Genomic DNA, 23041 nt, shown 5'->3' on the forward strand with positions numbered 1-23041 from the left:
CATCCTAAGAGACTACTACAAGCAACTCTATGCCAATAAAATGGACAACCTAGAAGAAATGGACAAACTCTTAGAAAGGTAAAACCTTCCAAGACTGAACCAGAAAGTAATAGAAAATATGAACAGACCAATCACAAGTAATGAAATTGAAACTGTGATTAAAAATCTTCCAACAAACAAAAGTCCAGGACCAGATTGCTTCACAGGTGAATTCTATCAAACTTTTAGAGAAGAGCTAACACCATCCTTCTCAAACTCTTCCAAAAAACTGCAGAGGAAGGAACACTCCCAAAGTCATTCTCTGAGGCCACCATCACCCTGATACCAAAACCAGACAAAGATCCTACAAAAAAAGAAAATTACAGACCAATATCACTGATGAATATAGATGCAAAAATCCTCAACAAAATACTAGCAAACAGAATCCTACAACACATGAAAAGGATCATACACCATGATCAAGTGGGATTTATCCCAGGGATGCAAGGATTCTTCAATATACGCAAATCAATCAATGGGATACACCATATAACAAACTGAAGAATAAAAACCATGTGATCATCTCAACAGATGGAGGAAAAGCTTTTGACAAAATTCAACACCCATTTATGATAAAAAACTCTCCAGAAAGTGGGCATAGAGGGAAACTACCTCAACGTAATAAAGGTAGTATACGACAAACCCAAAGCAAACATCATTCTCAATGGTGAAAAACTGAAAGCATTTCCTCTAAGATCAGGAACGGACAAGGATGTCCACTCTCACCACTATTCTTCAACATAGTTTTGGAAGTCCTAGCCACGGCAATCAGAGAAGAAAAAGAAATAAAAGGAATACAAATTGGAAAAGAAGAAGTAAAACTGTCACTGTTTACAGATGACATGATACTATACATAGAGAATCCTAAAGATGCCACCAGGAAACTACTAGAGCTAATCTTTGAATGTGGTAAACTAGCAGGATACAAAATTAATGCACAGAAATCTCTTGCATTCCTATAAACTAATGATGAAAAATGTGAAAGAGAAATTAAGGAAACACTCCCATTTGCCATTGCAACAAAAAGAATAAAATACCTAGGAATAAACCTACCAAGGGAGACATAAGACCTGTATGCAGAAAACTATAAGACAGTGATGAAAGAAATTAAAGGTGATACCAACAGATGGAGAGATATTCCATGTTCTTGGATTGGAAAAATCAATATTGTGAAAATGACTATACTACCCAAAGCAATCTACAGATTCAATGCAATCCCTATCAAATTACCAATGGCATTTTTTACAGAACTAGAACAAAAAATCTTAAAATTTGTATGGAGACACAAAGAACCCAAATAGCCAAAGCAGTCTTGAGGGAAAAAAAGGAGCTGAAGGAATCAGACTCCCTGACTTCAGACTATACTACAAAGCTACAGTAATCAAGACAATATGGTACTGGCACAAAAACAGTAACATAGATCAATGGAACAAGATAGAAAGCCCAGAGATAAACCCATGTACCTATCGTTAACTAATCTACGACAAAGGAGGCAAGGATATACAATGGAGAAAAGACAGTTTCTTCAATAAGTGGTGCTGGTTAAACTGGACAGCTACATTTAATAGAATGAAATTAGAACACTCCCTAACACCATACACAAAAATAAACTCAAAATGGATTAGAGACCTAAATGTAAGACCAGACACTATAAAAGTCTTAGACGAAAACATAGGAAGAACACTCTTTGACATAAATCACAGCAAGATCTTTTTTGATACACCTCCTAGAGTAATGGAAATAAAAACAAAAATAAACAAATGGGACCCAGTGAAACTTAAAAGCTTTTGCACAGCAAAGGAAACCATGAGCAAGATGAAAAGACAACCCTCAGAATGAGAGAATATATTTGCAAACGAATCAACGGACAAAGGATTAATCTCCAAAATATATAAACAGCTCCTGCAGCTCGATATTAAAAAAACAACCCAATCCAAAAATGGGTACAAGATCTTAATAGACATTTCTCCAAAGCAGACATACAGATGGCCAAGAAGCACATCAAAAGCTGCTCAACATCACTAATTATTAGAGAAATGCAAATCGAAACTACAATGAGGTATCACCTCACACCAGTCAGAATGGCCATCATCAAAAAATGTACAAACAATAAATGCTGGAGAGGGTGTGGAGAAAAGGGAACCCTCTTGCACTGTTGGTGGGAATGTAAATTGATACAGCCAGTATGGAGAACAGTATGGGGGTTCCTTAAAAAACTAAAAATAGGTCAAAGCAGCCTTTACCATTGAGCCAACCCTTGGAAGAGTCTCCCAGACCCAGCGCCAACATCAGGTGAATGAAAAATAAACGTATGTGTTTTAAAGATTTAAAAAAAAAAACTAAAAATAGAATTACCATATGATCCAGCAATCCCACTACTGGGCATATACCCAGAGAAAGCCATAATTCAAAAAGACACATGCACCCCATTGTTCATTACAGCACTATTTTCAATAGCCAGGTCATGGAAGCAACCTAAATGCCCACTGACAGACGAATGGATAAAGAAGATGTGGTACATATATACAATGGAATATTACTCAGCCATAAAAAGGAACGAAATTGGGTCATTTGTTGAGACGTGGATGGATCTAGAGACTGTCATACAGAGTTAAGTAAGTCAGAAAGAAAAAAACAAATATCGTATATTAAGGCATGTATGTGGAAACTAGAAAAATGGTACAGATGAACCAGTATGCAGGGCAGAAGTTGAGACACAGATGTAGAGAGCAAATGTACGGACACCAAGGGGGGAAAGCCATGCGGGGGTGGGGATGGTGGTGTGATGAATTGGGCGATTGGGATTGACATGTATACACTGATGTGTATAAAATTGATGAGTAATAAGAACCTGCTGTATATAAAAAAAAATTGAATTAAATTAAAAAATTTAAAAGGAAAAAAAAAAGAAAAAACTAACCACAATAGGGTACCACTTCATACCACCAGACGGGCTAAAATTAAAAAGCCCAACAATACCCAATTTTGGTGAGAACATGGAGGAACCAGACCGTTCATAGGCTACTGATGTGTGTATAAACTGGTATAACCACTCTGGAAAAACTGCTTGACATTACCTAGTAAATGTCTATTAGACATTAGACTGTTTAAAATGCACATTCCTAGGCTCCGTCTTAAATCTAGTCCATCGAAAATACTTGGAGTGTTAAATGCAGCAAAGTTGTTTCTTTAAAAAAAAAAAGGAAATTTTAAAAAATATTGAGAATGGAGGCTGAGAGTCTCCATTTTACAAAAACGACTCCAGTTTTTTCTATATATTTATGCTCAAGAATTCTACTTCAGACCATATTTAGAGACAGTCCATTCTCTTTTTCCAATTAATTTGCACACTACATTTTACGACTAAAAATTTCTATTAAAATACTTGAAAACCTCGGTAACAGTCAGGATTGAACTTCTGAATAGGATATTTTCTTAAACTATCCACAATATATAGATGACAAGTCATTATGTTCCATCCTCCCGCAGGGGGAAAAAAAACAGTAAAAGATAATACAAAAGCATTTTTCACCTGCTTCCTCCTCACAACCCTACAGTGTATTAATCAAGTGTATTAATCAAATGCTTTAATTTTTTTAAAAAATTTATTTATTTTTGGCTGCATCAGCTCTTCATTGCTGCGCGCGGGCTTTTCTCTAGTTGTGGTGAGCAGGGGCTACTCTTCGTTGTGGTGCACGGGCTTCTCTTGTGAAGCACGGGCTCTAGGTGTGAGGGCTTCAGTAGTTGTGGCACGTGGGCTCAGTAGTTGTGGCACGTGGGCTCAGTAGTTGTGGCGCACAGGCTTAGTTGCTCTGCAGCATGTGGGATCTTCCCGGAGCTCGAACCCGTGTCCCCTGCATTGGCAGGCGGATTCTTAACCACTACGCCACCAGGGAAGTCCCAAATGCTTTAACTTTTTTTTTTTTTTTTTTGCAGTACGCGGGCCTCTCACCGTTGCGGCCTCTCCCGTTGCGGAGCACAGGCTCCGGACGCGCAGGCCCAGCGTCCATGGATCACGGGCCCAGCCGCTCCGCGGCACGTGGGATCCCCCCAGACCGGGGCACGAACCCACGTCTCCTGCATCGGCAGGCGGCCTCTCAACCACCGCGCCACCAGGGAAGCTCCTGCTTTAACTTTTAATTGCAAGTAAAGAAAGACAGTGGCATGCCAGGAACAGCAATTATTTAACGAAATGTACAATGCTGTCAAGGTTCTTTCTACTATATATCCTGAAGACAAGTTTATTATATATCGAAGGAAATTTAAGTAAAGTATAAAATTATACAGCACTATTGAAATGAACTAAGAATTGGATCTTGGCTAGAGGCTAAAAATATTGGTTTTCAATACAAGTTCTGTCATTCATCAGTTAGTTTTCTTCAAGGCAGTCACTGGGTTTCTAAGGTTCTATATCCATCAGTAAAGTAAAATTAACATCATTTCAGAGCAACATTAAGACTATTTGGTATTGTAAAACATATACAACATTTGCAATGAAATTTAACCTTAAGTGTTTTATTTTGAGTAGTCCTACTTACAAGGCAAAAAAATGAAACTTTAGCTTGAAATTTTAAAAACCAGAATTTAAATATTGTCATTGAAAGTACTTAAAAGTAGTTATGGATGATTTTTTTCTTCAATGTCACATCTAGCAATATGTCTTAAATAAAAATTCAGAATATCAAAATCAAAATACCAAAAAGCTTTTCAAGTGCACATTTGCAATTAATAAAAATTTCCTGAAAAAACCCTAGAAATCTGATATAAGAGAATGGTTTGTTAAATTGTGGTTTATGCCTTTAGACTACAATGTAGTCATTTAAAATTGTTTTCAAAGAATTTTTATGGATGTGAAATGTAATATATAAAAAATCAGGATACAAAACATTCACAATATGTAACTAAATAAAAAAGAAACAATCATGCATTAAAATTAAAAAATAGGGGCTTCCCTGGTGGTGCAGTGGTTGAGAGTCCGCTGCAGGGGACACGGGTTCGTGCCCCGGTCTGGGAAGATCCACATGCCATGGAGCGGCTGGGCCTGTGAGCCGTGGCCGCTGAGTCTGTGCGTCCGGAGCCTGTGCTCCGCAACAGGAGAGGCCACAACAGTGAGAGGCCCGTGTACCGCAAAAAATAAATAAAAATAAACACTATAAAGTGTTACCTTTTTTTTTTTTTGGTTTTACAGATTTATTTTCAAAGGGCAAAAAACACTTAAGATAATTTAAGTACAAGTCTAAACAGAGTTACTCTGTCAGTCAGCAATGATGCAGAAATGCGTTCTCACTTTCAGACACTCGCCAGCATATTCTGAGTCTTCTCTCAGTGAAGAAAAAGGGTCTGATATTTTATTCATATACCTCCTCCTTATCTGCAATGTAATCTACAATTTCTTGTGAGCACATTAACTTCCCCACATCTAGATCAGGAATTTCAAACCCAAATTCATCTTCCATGGTCATGATAATCTCCACTTGGTCCAAACTGTCTAAGCCCAGGTCCTTCATAAAATGGGAATTTACTAAGAGCTTTTCTGGGTCAGTCTTGTCATAGAGTTTCAAGACCTAAAGAACATGGTCCTTGATTCCCTCTAATGTCAAAGGGGGTGCGTCCCTATACTGGTGGCACAGCTGTGTAACTTCGCCTGGAACCTGTGCAAGTACAAAAGCCGGCTGCGGAGCCCCAGGCCTCGTCCTGGCCCCTGAGGGGAACAGGGTGGTGCTGAGCGGCAGGGCCGCGGCCAGCGTGGGGAGCCTGGGCAGTGGCGCGAAGGCCGCAGGCAGTCGAAGGACACAGGCAGTCGAAGGACACAGGCGCAAAGGACACAAGCCGCCATGGCTACGCCGACCCAGGATGCACGGCGCTAAAGTGTTACCTCTTGATGGTCAAACTACTTCATGTTCTTCTATATACCTCTGTTCATTCAAACTCTTCTAAAGTAAACAGGCATAATTTATTATAATTAAAATTAACATGTAAAAACATTTCATATCAACCTCTGTTGTATGTTTAAAATCAGGTAATCAATATTTCTGCATTTCTACTATTATCTTAATTTAAAAATCTACTAAACTCCAACTTAAAAGAGCACAGAAGGGATCCCCTGGCAGTCCAGTGGCTAGGACTCTGGTGCTTTCACTGCTGTGACCCGGGTTCAATTCCTGGTGGGGGAACTAAGATTCCACAAGCTGTGCAGCAGCCAAAAAAATAAAAAATAAAGAGCATAGGAGTCAAGTTGTATAGGTCTCACCAGCCAAAAATGAAACCATGAATCACGATAATGAACTACAATGTGTGTTTAAATTCACTAAGTTCATGAAGAATAAAAGGTATCACCATTATGCAATATCTAACAGATGTAGGACAGTTACTAACATCACAAAAAGAGAAAATCAGGGATTACGCATCTCCTGATAAAATTATACAATACTATTATGTAGTCTTGAAAAAGAAAATGAAACTTTATGTCCTGTATAGCACCAACAAAATCAACTACTGTGTCTTTACCACTTCAATCTGACTTCCACTAAAGGTAATTAGAATTATGTAATTAATAAAGCTGACTTTAGAAGATACAAATAAAAATTGTGAGCTTACAGAAACTATGCCCTCTTTTGAATTTTTTGTGGGACACCTATAAAAACTGGTTGTAAAATAGGCCACAAAGAAAACCTTACTTAATTCTAACATGTGAATATTATACTAGCCAAGTAGTCTGATTATAATAAAATGTAAATTAGAAAATATTAAACAAGTATAATAAAAAGAAACCAAATCATTTAAAAGCATGCATATGGGGATTTCCCTGGTGGCGCAGTAGTTAAGAATCCGCCTGCCAATTCAGGGGACATGGGTTCCAGCCCTGGTCCACGAGGATCCCACATGCCACAGAGTAACAAAGCCTGTGCATCACAACTACAGAGCCGGAGCTCTAGAGCCTGCAAGCCATAACTACTGAGCCTGAGTGTCACAACTACTGAAGCCCACACGCCTAGTGCTCCACAAGAGAAGCCACCGCAATGAGAAGCCCGAGCACCACAACTAGAGAAAGCCCACACGCAGCAACAAAGACCCAACGCAGCCAAAAAAAGGTTTTTTTATTAAAAAAAAAAAATGCCAATATAGCTTCTCACTGCTAGAAACAGTAAGTGAAGAGATTAAATGCAGGGTTTTCTCATAAGCCCACCTCTCCTCTTTTCACTCAATTACCTATTGATTCAAAAAGCATTTCCAGAGCAAATGACATGTACAGCACAAGAGTGTGATCCAAATAGTTCCTTTAGGCTGAGAACTCACAATCAGATGTGAGACATGTACTCAGAAAACTAGGTAATATACTGAAGGAGGGGAATAAATGCAGTTTTATCAGAGTTTTGTGATTCTTTTTTTTTTTTATCCAAAGTTTCATCATACCTAAGTGATTATTGAACCGAATCTTGAAAGAATAGAGAGGTATCATGACTCTCAATAGGAAACTCAAGGTTAAGATAATCTGAGCATTTGGGGAAAGAGGCGGCAAGAGGCACAAAAAACAGCTCTAGGTAGAGGAACACAGAGAGAACAGCAAACTTCTGTGACAAGAAGACACAGCCAAAAGAACACTGCTTGTTCTATTTCCCCTCTAAAAAGTCAAACTGAGGATCAAAAAAGGGGATAGACCATCACAATGGGATTTCCCTGGCGGTCCAGTGGTTAAGACTCCGCCCTTCCAATATGCAGTGGGCGGGGGTTGGATCCCTGGTCGGGGAACTAAGATCCCACTTGCTGCACAGTGGGGCCAAAACAACAACAAACAAACAAACATGGCTGCTGGTTGGAACGATGGGAACAAAGGTGTTATATAAAGTAGAGGATGTCTTATGTTTCCATGCTAACTTGTTTTGCAATTCCCAACATTATAATCAACTCTGGATAGACAGAATATTTATGGATTTCAACACAGTAGCCAAGCAAGCAGGAACAGCATGGTTCTACAAGTTTGCTGAGAATTCAAACTGCTCTATGTCAGTCCCTTGGGCAAGTCATTTAACCTCCCAGGCATTTGTAAAACCTGGGTTTTCTCACAAGACTATGGTAATGGATAACTGATGAATGTGCATGAAAGACATTCTGATTTAATTGTTCTAGAATGGGCTTCCACGTACCAGTTGTTTTTTATAACTTTCCCAGATGTCTCACTATGTTTGAGAACCACTGCACCTTAGCAGACTGACTAGAGCACAATATATGCTTTTTAAACTCTGTTAAAATCATTAAACATATAATACTAATACAGTCTGTTTCAATTTATGTTCTTTAATTACATATGAGGCTAAATACACCTTAAGATATTTGCCTTTAAAAAAATATTTTAAAAAATGGTCAACCCAGAGGATAAACAATGAGTTAAGTGATGGATAATAAGACAATGTTCCTTCAGTATCTGTATCTAGCCATGCTGGAAATCTGTGGATGGTCCCATAAACCTATATATTTTCTTTTTTATTTTTTTTAAACCAACTATAAGTTGTATCCTTGAGACTTGAGAGGAAAATATTATTGTGGGGGGAGATTATTATTATTTTATCAGGAAAGCAATATATACTTATTTAAATGGTTCAAACAGTACACCAAGCATACAAATTTGAAACTGTTGTCTACAACTGTTAACAGCCTGCATAGTATCCTTCTAGACTTTATTTATATACAAATGTACATATGTATATACTTTATAAAAACATAAATGCGGGGCTTCCCTGGTGGCGCAGTGGTTGAGAATCTGCCTGCTAATGCAGGGGACACAGGTTCGAGCCCTGGTCTGGGAGGATCCCACATGCCGTGGAGCAACTAGGCCCGTGAGCCACAACTACTGAGCCTGCGCATCTGGAGACTGTGCTCTGCAACACGAGAGGCCGTGATAGTGAGAGGCCCATGCACCGCGATGAAGAGTGGCCCCCACTTGGCACAACTAGAGAAAGTCCTCGCACAGAAACGAAAACTCAACACAGCAAAAATAAATTAATTAATTAACTCTTACCCCCAACATCTTCTTTAAAAAAAAAAAGAAAAAAACCCATAAATTCAACGATACTATAGATATTATTTACCATTTAGTTTTTTCACTTAATAGAAAAGCCAAGACACTGTTCAATGCCTATAAATATGGATTGGCCATACTCTTTTTAATAGCTATCTAATATTCCATTATAAAAATAATGATTTCCTCAATCTTCTCTTTTTAGGCATTTATGTTATTCCTGTTATTTTTTAAAATTACAAATAATATTTAGTAGGTATCTTTGTATTTACATGTTTACACAAGTATACAAGCATACTGAACAATGAATTCCTAGCTCAAATTGTTTGACATATTGGTGGGGAATACAAAAAAAACAGAAAATAAGACTTATGTTAAAATTCATTACAGAAATTAATCTCATCCTGAAGCACTGAGTATAAAATGGAATTGGAATGGTATTTTTGCCTGCCTGAGAGGAAAATACTCTTGATGTCCCAATCAAAAGTGGTATCTTTGTCCTCTCTGCCCCTTATAGCTCATACCAAACTTGAGTATTTTTCACATTCTATCTCACACTATAGTTATGTATGTAATACATTATTCTATTTCTTTAGGTGACTGAAATCTACATGGTGGCAGGGACCATGCCTCTGTACCTATTTAACCTTTGGCTCTAACCAGAGATGAAACAAGGTGAACACTGAGAAACATTTTCTCAACTGACTGAATGTATAAGTATACCTTGAGAAATACAGTGATGTACGTAATGACAAACAGCTCACCAGGGCTAGTTCTATTTAAAAAACAAAACAAAACAAAACAAAACCCTTCAAACTAACAATTAAATATTTGACCAAATTAAACAAATTGACTTTAAAACATTGAGAGGTTTCCAAAACACTGAAAACCAGATGTATCATCTTTACCAAGTGTAGTACTTCTGATGGAAGGCACTAAACACAGAGATCTGAGGTCTATGCTTCTCTTTACCCCCATCCACCACAGGCTGAACAACACAAGAGTTCCAGCATATTCTATGTCAGTTATATCCTTTATGACTTACTAAAATTGACAGGACAATTTCTAGAGTAATAAAGTCATTCAATATTAACACCTAATGATGCCTCTGTTCTTTTCCCAGTTGCTTCTCTGCTGAGGCATGGATAAGGGGCATTCATTTCTTGAAATGCTTTACTGAGTATCAATTAAGGGCCAGACATGGCAACAGGCAATGGAAACATAAAATAAGTAACAAATGGCCCTAGAGCATGCAGCCTAGAAACGGAGACAGACAACTGATTATTTCAATAAGTTAAAGTCTGAGTAGAGACTTTAAACACTTGTGCTCAATTTGCTCCATCTCTGTTCCCACACATTAAATGGCTTTCTCCAAATTCCTCCGTACCTAACCAAATCCCATCTCAAAGCTCAGCTGCCGTTTCTCCTTCACTGGTAGTCTTCCCAGGCAACACAGCCCAAGGAGCTTTCCTCATTTTGGACACATGGTTAAGAGCAACAGCCCTGTGTTCAGCAGGGAAATAGGCTGTTACATAACCTCACTAAGACTCATTTCTTCAATGGTAAAATTGGGATAATAAACGTACCTACAGTTAAATGTTTGTGAAAATCAAACGAAATAATAAATATAAAGCCCTTAGCATAGTGCTGGCACATTCTGAGCCCTCAACAAATGGTAGGTAGTATCTATACCACTCATTTAACAATCTATGAATGTTCTCTTGTAAAATCCCTCTGGTTACTGATATTTTTAAACTGTTGCAACTTTTTGTTTCCATCTCTTGTATCTTTATAGCTCAATAAGTAGATGTGGATTATATATCTGTAGTACTGAAAGAAACCTGTAAAATCAGTAGCTTTCAAATTTTTTTGGCCACAACCCACAGTAATAAATACATAATACACTATACACAAACACATATGTATAACTGAAACAAAGGTCATGATCGTTCACCCTTATTACTTCCAAATTCACTCTAATAATGTTAGTCTCGTTCAACAAATCAAACCAAACAAAACCACACCCAAACTGGTCAAGACCTACTAAACTGATTTCACAACACTTTGGTCATAACTGAAAACTTGGAAAATTCTCTATAAACACTTATAAATGAACATACAGATAAAATATTATGAGACACTCCAGACAAACAAAAACAAAACACAAAGTGAAAAGGTCTTGGATATTTGTCGGTTAAATTTTGAGTGCTTTTTTTTTTTAAATCACAATTTTTTTTTAAGTCTTTATTGAATTTGTTACAATATTGCTTCTGTTTTATTATATTTTGGTTTTTTGGCTGCAAGGCATATAGGATCTTAGCTCCCCCACCAAGGAGAAAACCTGTACCCCGCGCATTGGAGGCGAAGTCTTGACCACTGGATTGCCAGCTAAGTCCCTAAATCACACTTCTAAATCATTACCAAACTGTTAAATACCAACTTTTCTCCTGCCATTCACAAATTAGGGACCTCTGTTTGTTATATGTTGACAGAAATTTGACAACATTTTATTAACTAGGATCTCTGGAAGTAACCTACCTTCCCTTAGAACACAAGCTATGCCAACTAAGCTCTTCAGGAATCTGTCCAAAATATAAGCACTCACATGCATTCATAAAACTTCTTGCTCTAAAAGCTTCTACTTCATCCTTGGCTTAAAAAAGAAAACTGTCATATAGAGAACAAAGTAGTGGTTACCAGTGGGGAAAGGGAAGGGGGAAGGGCAACATACGGGTAGGAGATTAAGAGGCACAAACTATTATTTATAAAGTAGGCTACAAAGACATATTGAACAACACAGGAAATATAGCCAACATTTTATAATAACTATAAATGGAGCACAACCTTTAAAAATTGTGAATCATTATCTTGTACACCTGAACATATATCATACATCAACTATTCTTCAATTTAAAAAAATAAATGAAAAAGGAAAAAAGAAAATTGTCAGCATCGACAGATGAATGGATAAAGAAGATGTGGTACATATATACAATGGAATATTACTCAGCCATAAAAAGGAACGAAATTGGGTCATTTGTAGAGATGTGGATGGATCCACAGACTTTCATACAGTATGAAGTCAGAAAGAAAAACAAATATCATATATTAATGCATATACGTGGAACCTAGAAAAATGGTACAGATGAACTGCTTTGGAGGGCAGAAATGAGAGACACAGATGTAGAGAACAAACGTATGGACACCAGGGCAGAAAGTGGGGGTGGGGGGTGGGGGGGTTGGGTTGAATTGGGAGATTGGGATTGACATATATACATTAATATGTATAAAATGGATAACTAATAAAGACCTGCTGTATAAAAAATAAATTAAATTTTTTAAAAAAGAAAAAGAAAATCATCAGAAAATGAAATGAAATACCCACACTTAACAGTCCAAAGATTACTAACACATTCTATTTAGACTGCCTACCATTAGAAGATTATAAAGCATATTTTGAAATAGAAATAAAGAAAACAACAGCAAAGATCAATAAAACTAAAAGCTGGTTCTTTGAGAAGATAAAAAAAATTGATAAACCATTAGCCAGACTCATCAAGAGGGAGGGGACATAAATAAATAAAATTAGAAATGAAAAAGGAGAAGTTACAACAAACACCACAGAAATACAAAGCATCCTAAGAGACTACTACAAGCAACTCTATGCCAATAAAATGGACAACCTGGAAGAAATGGACAAATTCTTAGAAAGGTAAAACCTTCCAAGACTGAACCAGGAAGAAATAGAAAATATGAACAGACCAATCACAAGTAATGAAATTGAAACTGTGATTAAAAATCTTCCAACACACAAAAATCCAGGACCAGATTGCTTCACAGGTGAATTCTATCAAACATTTAGAGAAGAGCTAACACCCATCCTTCTCAAACTCTTCCAAAAATTGCAGAGGAAGGAACACTCCCAAACTCATTCTATGAGGCCACCATCACCCTGATACCAAAAACCAGACAAAGATCCTACAAAAAAAGAAAATTACAGACCAATATCACTGATGAATATAGATGCAAAAATCCTCAACGAAATACTAGCAAACAGAATCCAACAACACATTAAAAGGATCATACACCATGATCAAGTGGGATTTACCCCAGGGATGCAAGGATTCTTCAATATATGCAAATCAATCAGTGCAATACACCATATTAACAAATTGAAGAATAAAAGCCATGTGATCATCTCAATAGATGCAAAAAAGCTTTTGACAAAATTAAACACCCATTTAGGATAAACACTCTCCAGAAAGTGGGCACAGAGGGAAACTACCTCAACATAATAAAGGCCATATACGACAAACCCACAGCAAACATCATTCTCAATGGTGAAAAACTGGAAGCATTTCCTCTAAGATCAGGAGCAAGACAAGGATGTCCACTCTCACCACTATCATTCAACATAGTTTTGGAAGTCCTAGCCATGGCAATCAGAGAAGAAAATGAAATAAAAGGAATACAAATTGGAAAAGAAGAAGTAAAACTGTCACTGTTTGCAGATGACATGATACTATACATAGAGAATCCTAAAGATGCCACCAGAAAACTACTAGAGCTAATCAATGCATCTGGTAAAGTTGCAGGATACAAAATTAATGCACAGAAATCTCTTGCATTCCTATACACTAATGATGAAATCTGAAAGAAACCTACCAAGGGAGACAAAAGACCTGTATGCAGAAAACTATAAGACACTGATGAAGGAAATCAAAGGGGACACAAACAGATGGAAAGATATACCACTTTCTTGGATTGGAAGAATCAATATTGTGAAAATGACTATACTACCCAAAGCAATCTACAGATTCAGTGCAATCCCTATCAAACTACCAATGGCATTTTTCACAGAACTAGAACAAAAAATTTGACAATTCGTATGGAAACACAAAAGACTCCGAATAGCCAAAGCAATCCTGAGAAAGAAAAACAGAGCTGGAGGAATCAGGCTCCCTGACTTCAGACTATACTACAAAGCTACAGTAATCAAGACACTATGGTAGTGGCACAAAAACAGAAATATAAATCAATGGAACAGGACAGAAAGCCCAGAGATAAACCCACGCACCTAAGGTCAACTAATCTATGACAAAGGAGGCAAGGATTCACAATGGAGGAAAGGAAGTCTCTTCAATAAGCAGTGCTGGGAAAACTGGACAGCTACATGTAAAAGAATGAAATTAGAACACTCGCTAGCCCCATACACAAAAATAAACTCAAAATGGATTAGAGACCTAAATGTCAGACTGGACACTATAAAACTCTTAGAGGAAAACACAGTAAGAACACTTTTTGACATAAATCACAGCAAGATCTTTTTTGACCCACCTCCTAGAGTAATGGAAATGAAAACAATAATAAACAAATGGGACATAATGAAACTTAAAAGCTTTTGCAAAGCAAAGGAAACTACAAACAAGATGAAAAGACAACCCTTAGAATGGGAGAAAATATTTGCAAACGAAGCAATGGAAAAAGGATTAATCTCTAAAATATATAAACAGCTCATGCAGCTCAATATTAAAAAAACAAACAACCCAATCAAAAAATGGGCACAAGACCTAAATAGACATTTCTCCAAAGCAGACATACAGATGGCCAAGAAGCACATGAAAAGCTGGTCAACGTCACTAATTATTACAGAAATACAAATCAAAACTACAATGAGGTATCACCTCACACCAGTTAGGATGGGCATTGTCAGAAAATCTACAAACAACAAATGCTGGAGAGGATGTGGAGAAAAGGGAACCCTCTTGCACTGTTGGTGGGAATGTAAATTGATACAGTCACTATGGAGTACAGTATGGAGGTTCCTTAAAAAAGTAAAAATAGAATTACCATATGACCCAGCAATCCCACTACTGGGCATATACCCAGAGAAAACCATAATTAAAAAAGACACATGCACCCCAATATTCTTTGCAGCACTATTTACAATAGCCAGGTCATGGAAGCAACCTAAATGCCCATCGACAGATGAATGGATAAAGAAGATGTGGTACATAATATACAATGGAATATTACTCAGCCATAAAAAGGAACGAAATTGGGTCATTTGTAGAGATGTGGATGGATCTAGAGACTGTCATACGGAGTGAAGTAAGTCAGAAAGGGAAAAACAAATATCGTATATTAATGCATATATGTGGAACCTAGAAAAATGGTACAGATGTACTGGTTTGCAGGGCAGAAAGAGAGACACAGACGTAGAGAATAAACGTATGGACACCAACGGGGAGAAGTGGCCGGGGGGTGGGGGTGTGATGAATTGGGCGATTGGGATTGACATGTATACACTGATGTGTATAAAATGGATAACTAATAACAACCTGCTGTATAAAAAAATAAATTTAAGAAGTCTATGTGTTGGGGGCTTCCCTGGTGGCGCAGTGGTTGAGAATCTGCCTGCCAATGCAGGGGACACGGGTTCGAGCCCTGGTCTGGGAAGATCCCACATGCCGCAGAGCAACTAGGCCCGTGAGCCACAACTACTGAGCCTGCGCGTCTGGAGCCTGTGCTCCGCAACAAGAGAGGCCGCAACAGTGAGAGGTCCGCGCACTGCGATGAAGAGTAGCCCCCGCTCGCCGCAACTAGAGAAAGCCCTCGCACAGAAACGAAGACCCAACACACCCAAATATAAATAAATTAATTTAAAAAAAAAAAAAAAGAAAAAGTCTATGTGTTGGAAAAAAAGATTATAAAGCATTTTTAATAATATTTTAAGCAACCTCCAACTTACTTGAACTAAAATACTACTCTCAAACTCATTTCACAGCTGCAATGGTGTTAAGTTTTTTCTTAGAAAGGGAAAAAGCCTTTATTATATTTTTTAACTCTAAAATTTAGGGTCTGAGTGCTATGAATAAAGTCAAATTAGCATAAAAATGTAATGACCACTACTAAAATTTTATGGTTCGTCTATCAGAAAATTGTAGTAATGATACTCGACATTTTTAAACACTAAATATTTAACAATAACAATGTCAGATTTATTTTTAAATGAAAATTTCAAACTCCCTGATGCAACCCAAATAATCTGCTCTTTTCTCTAATTAACTTTGTTAAACCCCACTCCCCATACCCTCTCTCTTTGGGTTATGAAACACACCATTCTCTTCCTCAACCAAGTTGCTCCTTCCCTCTTCTTTGGTTAAATATACACTTTCTTTTGAACCCAGTATTAAAACAGATCTCACCCCAAATTCGTTTTCTCCATTTTGACTGTAAAAGTAACAATTCATCAGAAACTGCATAATGCTTTAGTTTACAAGGAACAAAAAAGTCAATTCTAATATTACTGAGTACCTATGAATGTATATACTGCTGCACTAAATGCTGTGGGTGCAGGGAAGGAGAAGTAAATATGGAAGACTCTGACCCCAAGAAAGCTCACAGTAGAGAGAAGATAGGTACACAAAGAATACAAAAGCATGAATAAGGGATCAAGAAAGTGCACTAAAAGGGAAGAAATGCTAAGCACAGGCCGAATATGGAAGTAGGCAACTTCAGGATTCCAAATGGGAATATTTATAGTATGTGCTGCTTTTAACATTCCAGTGGCCAGTATCAATGAATACAGAGAATTTTTGTTGTTTTTTTTGCTTGCTATTGCTTTTATTACAATGTCTCAGCTTGCTTTTCACACAGTACAAATGAGATGTTGGTCTAAATTCTCTACAAACGTTACAGGAAACACATATTTGAATTTTATATTAAAAAATGTGGGAGGTGGGGAGGGAGATTCACTAGAAATGAGTCTCACTTAATAGATAAATAAAATAACTCCCAGGTTCTACAATGAGAGCAACTAGTTTAAAAGTTGTGTACTTATTTACTAATAAAGGTCCCTTAAAAAACATTAGTGATTTGCCTCTGTTTCACTTCAATTAAGAACACACACTTCAAAGACAATTTGATTTTATAAACACTTCATCAAGAAATTGTTTTTAAGTAATACATTCAGATCTCAAAAGAAAAACACATGGTACTGTTTTACTGTTTTCTAACTGCCTTTCTCGGTGCCTCAATCTATGGCATTAAAACACACCAGTCAGATTGAGAATTTTTTTTAAGTAATGCGCTTAGCATTCATATTTCCTTCCCCCAAATTTCTTGATGGAGTTACGTCTTGCTTGCTCTGTCCTAAATGAACATAAATGTGCACTAAGAGAAAAAGAACACGCTGGAACTTCCCTGGAGGGCGGAATTCTTTCACTGACATATCCCAAGTGACACAAACAGTGCCCATCCCATACAAGGCACTCACAAAATAATTTGTTCAAAGAAGACTCCTGTCTCTACTACTTTGCATCAAGCTATGTATTAACCTATGAACCTCAGTGTCTTCATTTTTAAAATAGAGATAATTCAAGGGAGTCCTCGTTATCCCAGGATTGATTCTATGTTTCCAAAGTTAAGAGGGGAAGAAAAAAAAAAAAAAGAGGGGAAGAAAAAGATGTCATAATATGAAAATATTCATTAATGAGCTATTTCTTTTATCTCTGTCCATGAGGTCTGTTTATATTGAACCTTAGACAAAACAATGCAAATGAAATGGAAACTCAGGAGTAAAATTACAAATTCTGCAAAGAAGCCAACTCCATGAGGTTGATCAACGTAATAGTGTTACTCTTTTAGGTTTGATAATGATATTGGTATTGACTTTTTGTTTAATTCCTTTTCCCTTAAAGATATATACTGGAAATATTTATGAATGAAGAATATGCTTTGAAAAAAAATGGTTGAAGGGGTTGGTGGTAGGAGACACCTAATTGGCCATTAGTTGGTAACTGTTGAACATGGGTGATGGGTACACCCAGGTTCATTATATTATTCTTTCCTCTCCTGTATATGTTTGACATTTTCCATAATAAAAAAATATTTAAAGCAAAGAAAAAAAGTTAGAAAACTATTCACATCAGAATCACACATATAGTCAATGACAAATGAGACTCAGGCAGAAATAGCCAGTTAACTAGTAAAGAGAAAACTGACAAGGTGTTTTAAAAGAAAGAGAACAAGACATCCCTGGAAAATGGGAAGAGCCTCAAATATTTAAAAAAATATATGTTTGACATTGCTATGAAAAATCAAACGTGTGTATGTGTAGGGGTAGGGGGTATATGAGAACTCTCTACTTTTTGCTCAATTTTGCTCTGAACCTAAACCTACTCTAAAAAATAGTATGTTAAAAAAAAAAACAAACAGAAAAAAGAGTGAAAGATAACTTACTGTGCTGTTATACAACTTTATCAGAAAATTTGTCTCTCCAAAATCAATCAATTCATGCATTTTGTCTTTTCCTATGGAAAATCAACTTTCTCCCTACAAAATTTTGGGTCCTGTTTTGAGTGTGGCCACTTAAATAACAGAGACAAACCTTTTCTACTACTTTCTCCAACTGGCTCTCACTGATGAATGTGGCAATTTGTCAAGATTTTGAGATTCTTCTACAAATAAAAAGCTTATCTTTATTGTGTACTTCACAATTTCAATACTCAAATATTACTCTATTAAGTACATCATGTTAATAGACAATATTAACACTGAGATTTAGTGGTTAGCATTTTCTTCTTTCTTCTCTAACATAGAAATGATATGGATTTGGGTGCTCCTGTGGTCACATATTGCTCTCCACAAAGGAGGTTAGTGTATTTGATAATGTATATTTTGACTAAACAAGTTTCCAGTGGTTGTATAATCTAATTAAATACATTATGTGGTTTAATCCAATTCTTACTATCAAGTAAGGCCACATAATATTCTTAATAATAATTAAACAAGGGAGCTACAGTTTAATTAGCAAATTAATCATTAGCAAATGATTCCTCAGTATAACACAATCATTTCATTATACATTATAATACAATCATTTCATTCACAGCAGAAAATATAACATTTTCACCGAAACAAAGCATCTAAATTTGCTTCCTAATAATCCAAACTCACACACTTCACTAGAATCAAAATTCTGCTTTAAAAAAAAAAAAACACAAAAGAAAGAAATGATCTAATTTTGTGTTTAAGATTTTGCTTTTATGAAACAATTCGCTGCTAAGTTTTAGGTTTGAAAAACCATGCGTAGTCTACACTCCCACTCTCCAAAAGAGGACTCTAAAGCTAAGAGAGGTTAAGCAAGATCAAGATGATAAGAGTGGCAACACCAGGTACAGATAAACTTCTTCTGACTAGACCTCACTGCCTCTCATGAAAGGCCCAGAAGGACAAGGGAGAAAAAGCAAGCTTCAAGATTACCTTTCTTCAACTCCTTTCATTCTCTACAGGGGCCATACCAGTTTCTTACAGATGCCTTTCACTCAGGGTCCAAGAGCTGTCTCAACTGCTGTTTTTCAAAGACCATTTAGTTTGTGCCTCTCTTCTCTAATTTGTTTCCTTGCTTCTTAAAAACTAGTTTCGTGACAATCTCACTTCAACAGGCAGTACTAATACTTTAAGCTCTCTGTACAAGAGAGCTTGTATTATATCACAGGGCCAATTTTTAAAGTACACAGAAATAACCTTTCTTCACAGAGATCTGCTAAACAGACCTGCAAGTCTTGAGATAGATTAAAAGATAAGTATAACCATCAAAATGAGATAAAAAGTTAAAAAAAAAAAAGGGGGGGTGGTTTCTTGAGTATCTCCTAAACCAGAACTCCACCCAGTCCTGTGACACCCAGATTAGGGATGTATACTTCTGGTCAGGGATCCAGTCCCAGTGTCTCTGAACAGCATTTACACTCTGGTCTTCTTTAGGAATGCACTGGATCTGTGCAACTATTTCCAGTAGTTTACAAACTTATCAAACAGTCCTTGGAGAAAGATACACACTGGCTTATTTGAGGCTCTACAGGATAAAAAATAAAATCATAAAATACCAGAGCAGGAGTGTTTCTCAGGAATTATTTACTCCAACTCCCTCATTTCTCTCACAAGTATACTGAAACACATGATTAAAGTAACTTGCTCACAGTCACAGAGCTAGTGGGAGAAATTAGATTTTATTTTCATTACTACTTTCCATTCTTCTACAAAGCACTAAGTATTATCACTACTAAGGTAACTGAGAGCTATCATCACATGTTTTGGCATCATTTAGATGTAAACTTGTGCAACACACACAAGGCTTAAAAACAACAAGCACAACTATAAACAGGTCACCTTAGCATGACTTAGGAGAAAAAATACACCCAAGATCACAACATGTCCCACCAAGTTCAAAATGTCTCATAGCGTAATCCCAAGAATCAGCTTGCAGCATTTAACCACCGTTCCAAAATAAAATTCTGATAGCATTTCTTGCTGGTTACTTAGATATAAATGGTTTGACGTTCGTAGGTTATAAAGCTGTGTAACTGCAATATTGCCCTAAACACCAAGGACTGTCTCCACTGTATTTTTAGCCCTTTCTAGGTACAGATACTTATACCTAAAAGCCAAAAATAATAAATAAACCTCCAGGTGTTAATTTGCCAAGCTTAGTTACAATAAAAATGTCAGAAAACAGTGCTTAACTATGCCTGTGTAGATTCTCCATTAATAAATCCAAACCATATATGCATTCACACACTGGTTTATTTATATACTGTGCATCTAAAAGGAGCTGTTTGTGTCCCCCAAAAAGGTTATTTTCTGAAAAATCTAATCTCGGTGATTAAAATGAGGAATTACTGGAACTGACAAAGTAACTTTATTTTTACTGTGCCCAAGTAACACAAAAACCTAGGAGGCTCACTTGAAAAAACTGTGAATTTTAATAATTTATAAAACATTCTTCTGTTTTAACCAAAAGTGGTTCTTCTCCCTGTTGCACTTCTTTTTTCCCAAGTCTCCTATGGATCCTAACACCACAAACTTCTTCAAGCTCTAATCAAGAGGGGAGCTGTTAACCTTGACATAAATATGGTCACTCTTTGAAAAGGGCAAATTAAGCATTTGAGTTTTGCTCTTTAATTAAAAAGGTAATTAGTGCTACCACCGGCGACAACTGGAGATGAGAAATTTGTTAGAGGCTCCCTCATAATTGGCAGATAAGAATCATCCTGTGAGGAAATGTAGAAAAGACGACTGCATTACAAAACCCTGAGTCATCACCCAGTTCACTCAGCAGATTTGGGTAAACATTAGATAAGTGATTTATGTCTTGTGTGTTCAGCCACCCATACCGACATGTATGAACATACAATGTTACCAGATTTTATGTATAGCCAACCAAACAAGATACAGCAAAATTCTCTTTTAAAAAAGTTCTTCTGACACAGTGAAGATGCCCATCTAGCAAATATGTCTCTAACCTTTCCCCCAACTGTACTCGGTTTCCCCTAATTTCAGTGGCACTGTAGTTTGCAGCCAGTTTATACCAAAAAAAAAAAAGGTAACAAAAGAAGAATAGAACAACTGAGATTGATTTAGGTAATCTATATTCATCTGAGCAGCTCAAAAATTAACACCAGCCCGATACTAATAACGCCCAGGACAACTTGACAGCTTCCTTCTCTATTTTCCTTAGTATGGCACATTTCCAAAGAAAATGTCATAAAAGGAGCAACATACACTTTCCCGAGGTTGTAAGACTCAACATTCTCAACATTAACGTCTAGTACACAGCCCAAGAAGGCGCTGAGGGCTGATTTTAAAAGTCTTTTCAATCAAACCCACAAAGACTGAGAAGGCCCAAAAAAAGCAGAACCTAGAAGTTCCCTACGGCCTCCTTCCCATTCAGAAAGTTACTAGACGCGAACTGAGGGATAGGAAGAGGCAGGGACCGTAAGGTAAGAAAAAACTGGAGTCAACACCAGGAAAAGTCGAGTTGTTCGCTCAAAGACGAATCCTCTCTGCTCCCTCCCGCCACCGGCAAAGGTCCAAGGAGGACCCCTGGGGGACCGCTCCTCTCTTTCCCTGCGGGTCCAGTGCCCTCACGCTCCCCCGGGCCCCGAATGTCGGAAGACAACAACCCGAAACCTTGGGGAGAAGCAGCTGCGAAGGACACAGAGGGCTGGTGAGAACCAGGGAGATCCCGTAAGAAAGTGGCAGGGAGGAAGCTTGAGTGCTTCCCAGGCTTCGGTCGCGACCCTGGGATTACTGCACAGAAACGATCCGCCCGAACCGGGGCAGAGTTGAGGGTCCAGCGGTCCGGTGCGGACAAAGAGCCTCCCCCCACCACCGCCCGCGGACGCCTTCACACCCGAGCCTTTGCCTCCGGCCCATCCTGCAGGCCCCGGCACACTTACGTGGAGAGTTTCCTGGTCCAGAAGAGGCCCCCGGGCCACAGCTCTTGGAGCTGCACTGCCCGGCCCAGGTTGCTTTTGATCTGGGCCAGCTGCAAGTCGGACTCGGCGTCCAGCCGCTCGGCGTAGGGCAGCAGCTTGTTGTAGACGATCTCCTTCTGCGGGACGAAGCCTCGCGGGTCCGGACCGGGGCGCCCGCCCGGCTCCAAGGGGTCCCCGCCGCCCGCCCTTTCGGCCGGCTCCATGAGACCAGGACACCCCCCCAACCCCCTCCCACCCTAACCCTCCCCGGCCCCCACCCCTCTCCGGGCTCCGCCTCCTCCGCGTCGTCGTCGCCCTCGGCCCTATCGCTGGGCCCCCTCCCCTGGCCGGCGCGCTGCTTGCCCCGCGCGGTTCCCGGTTCGTTGGCGGCTGCAGCGGCCGCTCCGCCCGCCCCGCACCAGCTCGGCTGGTGACGCTGCAGCCGCCGGGCCCGGAGGTTCCGGACGAGCCTCAAGTCACTTCCGGGGCGGGGCGGGGCGACGACGTCGGAGGAGACGGCGACGGCGACAGCGATCGTAGGTGCAGCGCCTTCCTGCTGTGGGCCGGGTCGGAACCCCCGTCCCCAGGTCCCACGGGCCGAGCTCGAGGCTGCCCCACCGGCAACTCGAGGCCGAATTCCAAGCTATTGTCCTTCCTCGCGTGGGGTCGCGCGCTACCTGCGTCTGCCCTCGGGAGCGTGTGGTCGCCGTGGCCTCGGACCAGGCGC

General features: G+C 38.6%; 1 protein-coding gene and 1 pseudogene across 1 annotated transcript in view; both read right to left on the minus strand.

Moving 5' to 3' along the window:
- The window catches only part of PSME4 (proteasome activator subunit 4), a 101960-nt gene extending 79246 nt beyond the window's left edge, over nucleotides 1-22714 (minus strand). Inside the window, exon 1 of the mRNA XM_032652499.1 lies at nucleotides 22297-22714. Within this exon, the coding sequence (XP_032508390.1) occupies nucleotides 22297-22538 (242 nt within the window). The 5' untranslated portion in view covers nucleotides 22539-22714. The remainder of the gene's footprint in view (nucleotides 1-22296) is intronic.
- Nucleotides 5331-6446, minus strand: LOC116764583 (annotated as a pseudogene).
- Nucleotides 22715-23041: the final 327 nt, after the last annotated feature.

The sequence above is a fragment of the Phocoena sinus genome, chromosome 13 (genome assembly GCF_008692025.1).
Source record: "Phocoena sinus isolate mPhoSin1 chromosome 13, mPhoSin1.pri, whole genome shotgun sequence".
Lineage (NCBI taxonomy): Eukaryota > Metazoa > Chordata > Mammalia > Artiodactyla > Phocoenidae > Phocoena > Phocoena sinus.